Here is a 7,891-nt window from a genome sequence, read left to right as displayed (position 1 = left end):
TTCAAGAAGATTGAAGTTTTATCAAGCATCTTCTCAGACCACAATGGTATGAAACTAGAAATCAATTGCAAGAAGAACATAAAAAGACATTTGAACACATGGAAGCTAAATAGCATGTTATTAAACAATGACTGAGTCACCGAGGAGATCAAGGAAGAAATCAAAAACTTCATGGAAACCAATGAAAATGAAGACACAACAACACAAAATCTATGGGATGCAGCAAAAGCAGTTCTGAGAGGGAAGTTCATAGCACTACAGGCCTACCTCAAAAAAGAAGAAAAATCTCTAATAGAGTACCTAACCTCACAACTTAAAGAACTAGAAAGCAAACAAAAAGAAAACCCCAGAGCAAGTAGAAGGAAGGAAATAGTAAGGATTAGAGCAGAAATAAATGACATAGAGACCAACAAAACAATTCAGAGGATCAATAAAACAAAGAGCTGGTTTTTCGAAAAGATAAACAAGATTGATGGACCCTTAGCTAAACTCACCAAGAAACAAAGAGAGAGAATCCAAATGCATAAAATCAGAAATGAAAGAGGAGAGCTAACAACTGACACCACAGAAATACAAAAGATCGTTAACAACTACTATGAACAATTATACGGCAACAAATTCGAAAATCTAAGCGAAATGGACAAATTTCTAGAAACACATAGTTTCCCAAAACTGGATCAGGAAGAGATTGAAAACTTGAACAGACCAATAACAACAGAAGAAATTGAAGATGTAATCAAGACTTTTCCAGCAAACAAAAGCCCAGGCCCGGATGGCTTCACGGGGGAGTTTTACCAAACATTCAAAGAAGAACTAATACCCATTCTCCTCAAACTATTCCAAAAAATTCAAGAAGAAGGAAGACTTCCAAACTCATTTTATGAAGCCAGCATAATTCTAATTCCAAAACCAGAAAAAGACACCACAAAGAAAGAAAACTACAGGCCAATATCCCTGATGAACATAGATGCCAAAATCCTGAACAAAATACTAGCAAATCGAATCCAGCAATACACCAAAAAAATTATCCAACATGATCAAGTGGGATTCATCCCAGGGATACAAGGCTGGTACAATATTCGCAAATCCATAAATGTGATACACCACATAAATAAAATGAAGAATAAAAACCACATGATCATATCAATAGATGCTGAAAAAGCCTTCGACAAAATCCAGCATTCATTTCTGATAAAAACGCTCAGCAGTGTGGGAATAGAGGGATCATATCTAGACATAATAAAGGCCATATATGAAAGACCTACAGCCAACATCATACTCAATGGGCAAAAACTAAAAGCATTTCCCTTAAGAACAGGAACAAGGCAAGGATGCCCACTTTCGCCACTCCTATTTAACAAAGTACTGGAAGTCTTAGCCACAGCAATCAGACATGAAGAAAAAATAAAAGGGATCCAAATTGGAAAGGAGGAAGTGAAATTGTCATTATTTGCAGATGGCATGATACTGTACATAGAAAACCCCAAAGACTCCACCAAAAGTGTACTAGACTTAATAAATGAATTTGGCAAAGTAGCAGGATACAAAATTAACGTCAAGAAATCGATGCCATTCTTATACACCAATGATGAACTCACAGAAAGAGAAACTAAGCAAACAATCCCATTTACCATTGTGGCAAAAAAATTAAGATACCTAGGAATAAACTTAACCAAAGAAATAAAGGACCTCTTCACAGAAAACTACAGATCTTTGAAAAAAGAAATAGAGCAAGATATTAAAAAGTGGAAGCACATACCCTGTTCATGGATTGGGAGAATTACCATCATTAAAATGTCCATATTACCCAAAGCAATATATAGATTCAACGCAATCCCCATCAAAATACCAACGGCATACTTCAGAGAATTAGAACAATTACTTCAAAAGTTCATATGGAACCAAAAAAGGCCTCGAATAGCCACAGCAATCTTGAAAAAGAAGAACAAAGTTGGAGGGATCACAATACCAGATTTCAGGTTATACTACAAAGCCACTATGATCAAAACAGCCTGGTACTGGCACAAGAAAAGGTATATAGACCAGTGGAACAGAATAGAGAACCCAGAAATGGACCCAAGGCAATATGCTCAATTAATATTTGACAAAGGTGGCAAAAGCATACAGTGGAGTAAGGACAGCCTCTTTAATAAATGGTGCTGGGAAAATTGGACAGCTACTTGCAGAAAAATGAAACTAGACCATCAACTTACACCCTACACCAGAATAAACTCAAAATGGATAAAAGACTTAAATGTAACTCATGAATCCATAAAAATCCTAGAGGAGACTGTGGGCAACAAAATCTCATACATCATACGCAGCAGAATTTTTACTGACACATCACCTAAGGCAATAGAAACAAAGGAGAAAATGAACACATGGGACTACATCAAACTCAAAAGCTTCTGCACAGCGAAAGATACAATCATCAAAACGGAAAGGCTACCCACTGTATGGGAGAGCATAATTGCCAATGTTATATCAGATAAGGGGCTAATTTCCAATACATATAGAGTGCTCATACAACTCGACAAAAGGAAGACAAAGAATCCAATTAAAAAATGGGCAGAGGAACTAAATAGACACCTCTCCAAACAGGACATACAAATGGCTAAGAAACATATGAAGAAATGCTCATCATCACTAATCATCAGAGAGATGCAAATCAAAACAACAATGAGGTATCACCTCACACCCGTCAGAATGGCCGCCATCAACAAATCATCAAAGAACAAGTGTTGGCGAGGGTGTGGAGAAAAGGGGACTCTAGTACACTGCTGGTGGGAATGCAGACTGGTGCAGCCACAATGGAAAACAATATGGTGTCAACTCAAAAAATAAAAAATTGATCTTCCATTTGACCTAGTGATCCCACTTCTAGGAATATACCCTAAGAAGCCTAAAACACCAATCAGAAAGAATATATGTACCCTCATCTTTGTAGCAGCACTATTTATAATCGCTAAGATCTGGAAACAGCCCAAGTGTCCATCAGTAGACTAATGGATCAAAAAGCTGTGGTACATATACACAATGGAGTACTATGCAGCGGTAAGAAAGAAAGATCTCTTATCCTTTGAGACTACATGGAGGTCCTTGAAAGTATCATCCTAAGTGAAACAAGCCAAACAGAGAAAGACAAATTTCGTATGATCTCACTTATTTGTGGAATATAATGAACATAACAGTTTGAGAAATGGGGTAGTCCCAGAGACACAGAAGCGGGGTACAGACTGAAAATCCCCTAAGGAGTGGGGAGGTGGGGGAGGGATGAACCACAGAACTTATACGCATGTATGCATGAACAGTGGACATGGACAACCATCTGGGGAAGGGGCAGGGAGGGAGAGGGAGGGGGGAATCAGTGGGGGAAAAAAGGAGAAGCATCTGTAACAAAAATTAATCAATAAAAAAATAAAAAAAAGACAAAGAGAGACTCCTAAAGGCAGCAAGAGATAAGACACAGGTTACCTACAAAGGAAACCCCATAATGCTGTCAGCTGACTTCTCAACAGAAACACTACAGGCCAGAAGGGTGTGGCATGAAGTAATCAAGGCCCTGAAAAACAAGGATCTGAATCCAAGACTACTCTATCCAGCAAGGCTGGGGAGTGCTGCTGCCCAGTGGGGCTCAGCCTTTGCTGTAGTTTTCGGGGATGGTTCTCTGTTGCTGATCTGTGCTTCTGGCAATTGTAAATAATGCTGCTTTGAAGATAGGGGTACATATATTCTTTCTGATTGGTATTTCATGCTTCTGGGGGTATATTCCTTAAAGTAGGATCACTGGGTCAAATGGCAGTTAAATTTTTAATCTTTTGAGGAAACACCATATTGTTTTCCATGGTGGCTGCACCAGTCTGCATTCCCACCAGCAGTGTACCTGGAGAGTATTATGGTAAGTGAAATAAGCCAATCAGAGAAAGACAAATACCACATGATCTCATTTATTTGTGGAATATAATGAACAGAAAAAAGCTGATGAACAAAACAGACCCAGAGACATAGAAAGGAGTACGGTTCAGACTGACAAACCTCAGAGGAGAGGGGTGGGGGGAAGGGATGAGATAAACCAAAGAACTTATATGCATGAATGCGTAACCAATGGATATAGATAGCAATGTGTGGTGGGCTGGCAAAATAGGAAGAAGGGTATCTGCAGGGAAAAGGGAGAAACATCTGTAACAAAAATAAATTAGTAAAAAAAAAAAAAGAATATTCTTGAAATAAATAAATAAAAGCATTCTGCCCCATCCTGTAGCACATGCTGTTCCCAAGGAAGAAGCAGAGAGTTCTAGGGTTTAAGTTTTGGCAAAACTTTGGCATGCTCTGACCTTCTTCAAACCCCCAGATTTAATTACATTATTCTTGTTATGCCCCTTTTTCACCTCCTCCTTATGTGCTCTGACTGATTATTGTATAAAATATCAGGAATGCCTGCATAATTTGATGTAATTTAACTGTACCTTAAAATGAATAAAATGTGTAGGGGCAATAACTTGCCTTTGCTTGGTGATTTGAACACTCACTTGGTGGAGGGTAAGGGTAGGGTGGAGACTGTATTTGTCAGCTAGCACACTAAACTGAACAGACTAATAAGTATTGACTCTTCTGTTTCCCCCAAATTATTTCACTAATATTTCATGACTTTGTTAAGAGCACAGCAAGTCACTGATGGGGCAAGATGCGTTGTCTCCCCTAGACTCCAGCCGGTTCCCTGAGTGTGACTGACACGGAGTCACCCCAGCATGAGCACAGCACATTGCAGAGCAGAGGGCTGGGTATCCATTCCTGAGAATGACTGTGGAACCTGATTCATTCCTTACTTTGAATTTCTTCAAGGTAAATTTCGATTAAATGAGAAATGTCAGTATTAAGGAACAATTATTTCCTAAATTTGGCCCTTAAATAAAAATGCTTGTATCAGCTCAATTTTAATCATTTGTTACATTAATCAATATTTATTAAGTTTCTAATAAGGGCCAGGGAACTATTTTCACACTGGTGAACAAAAACGGGCAAATTTTCTACTCTCGAGACATAAATACCTTAGTATTTGAGAAAGATATAAAGGGGTAAATAAACAATTTTAGATAGCGGTAAGTGTTAGAGTGAAAACCACTTGGAGGAAAGTGGAACCAGAGAAGGCATCCCTCTGGAGTTACAGTGAACTGAAAGGCAATGCAAAAATCAGGTCAGAATATTCTAGGCAGATAAAGCAAGTGCAGAGGCCTGGAGGGCTGAACAGCTTGGCGTGCTTGAACCACAGAAAGGACAGGGGAGCAGGAGCTTATGAACAAGATGGGAAGTCTTAGAACATATGCAAGAGATGGGCAGGGCCTTGGTATGGCCTGTCTTTAAAATTTAACATTTCTTTCCTCTTTTTTTAATTAAATACTGACTGCCTCTTTTTCAGCAGAGTAAATGTCAGGATAGAGGACTTAGCTGATGAAAATGTCATTATTTTGTCTATTTAGAGTTGGAATAACTTTTAGTTTGCTATTGTGTCCAATTTGGAAGATGTACTATAACATGTGCTTCGAGCCAAGGTCATACAGGACATCTGTGAGCAAGCAGTCAGGGGTACCATATCAAAAGGGAGTTGACTTCCATTGAAAACTGCACTTATCTATTAATTTTATGCACATGGTTGAGCTGAAAGTTGTTCATTGGAATGAGGTGTGCTCTGATTGGTCTAGGCACAGGAGTGCCAAAGAGGTGTGCTTAAGTCCTTGAACCCTAACCTCTGAGGTGGCCAACTATCAAATGGTCAAGCTAAGTTGATTTTATTATAGTTGAACATGTAGATTTTTGGACAATACACTTTTTTTTATTGGAAATAATTTTTATTTTGTTATGATATTTATTTAATGATTTTGTATTACAAAAAGATAAAATCCCTTTTTGCTTATGGGAGAAACATGGCGGATCGACTCACGCAGCTGCAGGACGCCGTGAACTCGCTTGCAGATCAGTTTTGTAATGCCATTGGAGTGTTGCAGCAGTGTGGTCCTCCTGCCTCTTTTAGTAATATTCAGACAGCAATTAACAAAGATCAGCCTGCTAATCCTACAGAAGAATATGCCCAGCTTTTTGCCGCACTGATTGCACGAACAGCAAAAGACATTGATGTTTTGATAGATTCCTTGCCAAGTGAAGAATCTACAGCTGCATTACAGGCTGCTAGCTTGTATAAGCTAGAAGAAGAAAACCACAAAGCTGCTACATGTCTGGAGGATGTTGTTTATCGAGGGGACATGCTTCTGGAAAAGATACAAAGTGCACTTGCTGACATTGCGCAGTCACAGCTGAAGACAAGAAGTGGTACCCATAGCCAGTCTCTTCCAGACTCATAGTACCCATATATACCATGTGGCTGAGAAAAGAACTGTTTCAATGCCATTAAGAATTCTGCATCAGATTCAGATGTAAGCCTTACCAACAGTTACTGAAAATTAAGCACTATAACACGTTATCTTTTTAGCTATTTTTAATAGTCTTCTATTTTCACTCTTGATAAATTAGCTTGTAAAATTGTGATTGAACCAGCTTTAAACTATCATTATACCATCATTTTTTATTATCTGAATGAAATTGAGGCAGCTATTGCATTAATGTTTATAATTTAATTAAACACATATACTATAAAAAAAAAAAAAAAAAAAAGATAAAATCCCTCAAAATACAAAGCCAAAGGCAATTTTGATATGGTCCACATACTTTTTTAAAAACTGTCATAAATTAGTTTAAATGCAGTAGATCTGACATTTCTTTTAGATATTTCAAAGTCTAAGTAAAGAGGTTTGTCTCTTTGTATTTCTTGGATATGTAAGTTTAGGCTCATATATAAGTTTAGGTTCTTGAATATATACATTTAGCCTGAAGTGATCAAATTTTAAAATAAATAAATCTGATGTTACAGTGACATATTTGTTACCCATTATGTAAGCATTGAGGTTCATTCCTAAGAATTGAGTAGAAAACAAGTTGTATTGTTGTAGCTAGTATATACAACAACTCACACCCATTCAATGTGTTTAGTCTATGACTGCTGTGTTCTATTCTATGACATATGTATTAAAAGTGAAACATGCATAATAAAATATATATCCAATGTGAGTAAAAAACAAACAAACAAAAAAAACCTCCTTGAAATCAATGAAAATAAACACACAACAACACAAAATACATAAAATGCAGTGAAACCAGTTCTGAGAAAGGAGTTCATAGAAATTCAGGCCTATGTCAAGAAACAAGTAAATTTTCTAATTATTTAACCCTACAACTTAAGGAACTAGAAAGTACAGAAAACGAAAAACCCAGAGAAAGTAGAAGATAAGAAATAGCAAATATCAGAGTGGAAATAAATGACATAGAGACGGAAAAAAAAAAAAAAAAAAAAAAAAAAACAGTTCAAAAGATCAATGAAACAAAGAGCTGATTCTTTGAAAAGATAAACAAGATTTATGAACATTTAGCCAGACTCATCAGAAAACAAAGAGAGAGGACCCAAATAAACAAAATCAGAAATGAAAGAGGAGAAATAACAACTGACACTGCAAAATTACAAAGGATTGTTTAAACAATTATATGCCAACAAAATTGGACAAACTAGGTGAGATGAACAAATTTCTAGAATCACACAGTCTCCCAGAACTGAACCGGGAAGAAACAATGAGAAAACATTAACAGACCAATAAAAACTAAGGAAATTGAAGCTACGGGGGATAAACTACCAGCAAACCAAAGCCCAGGTCTGAACAGCTTCACAGGGGAGTTTTACCAAGCATTCAAACAAAAACTAACACCCATTCTCCTCAAAAAATTCCAAGAGGAGGGAACACTTCAAAACTCTTTTTATGAAATCAACATAATCCTGATTCCAAAAGCA

At 37.2% G+C, this 7,891-nt stretch overlaps 1 protein-coding gene across 1 annotated transcript; it reads left to right on the top strand.

The window, feature by feature from the left end:
• Positions 1-5,909: 5,909 nt before the first annotated feature.
• LOC118624264 (mediator of RNA polymerase II transcription subunit 21-like) lies at positions 5,910-6,642 on the top strand. The gene has a single exon (XM_036252401.1). The coding sequence runs from the start codon at positions 5,922-5,924 to the stop codon at positions 6,354-6,356; it is 435 nt and encodes a 144-aa protein (XP_036108294.1). The 5' UTR covers positions 5,910-5,921; the 3' UTR covers positions 6,357-6,642.
• Positions 6,643-7,891: the final 1,249 nt, after the last annotated feature.

The sequence above is a fragment of the Molossus molossus genome, unplaced genomic scaffold (genome assembly GCF_014108415.1).
Source record: "Molossus molossus isolate mMolMol1 unplaced genomic scaffold, mMolMol1.p scaffold_m16_p_10, whole genome shotgun sequence".
NCBI lineage: Eukaryota > Metazoa > Chordata > Mammalia > Chiroptera > Molossidae > Molossus > Molossus molossus.
Note: the sequence above shows the minus strand (reverse complement) of the source record. Positions and strands in the feature narration are given on the sequence as shown.

Excerpts from the sequence above, each read along its gene's own strand:
- LOC118624264 (XM_036252401.1), top strand. The coding sequence starts at position 5,922 with ATGGCGGATCGACTCACGCAGCTGCAGGACGCCGTGAACTCGCTTGCA.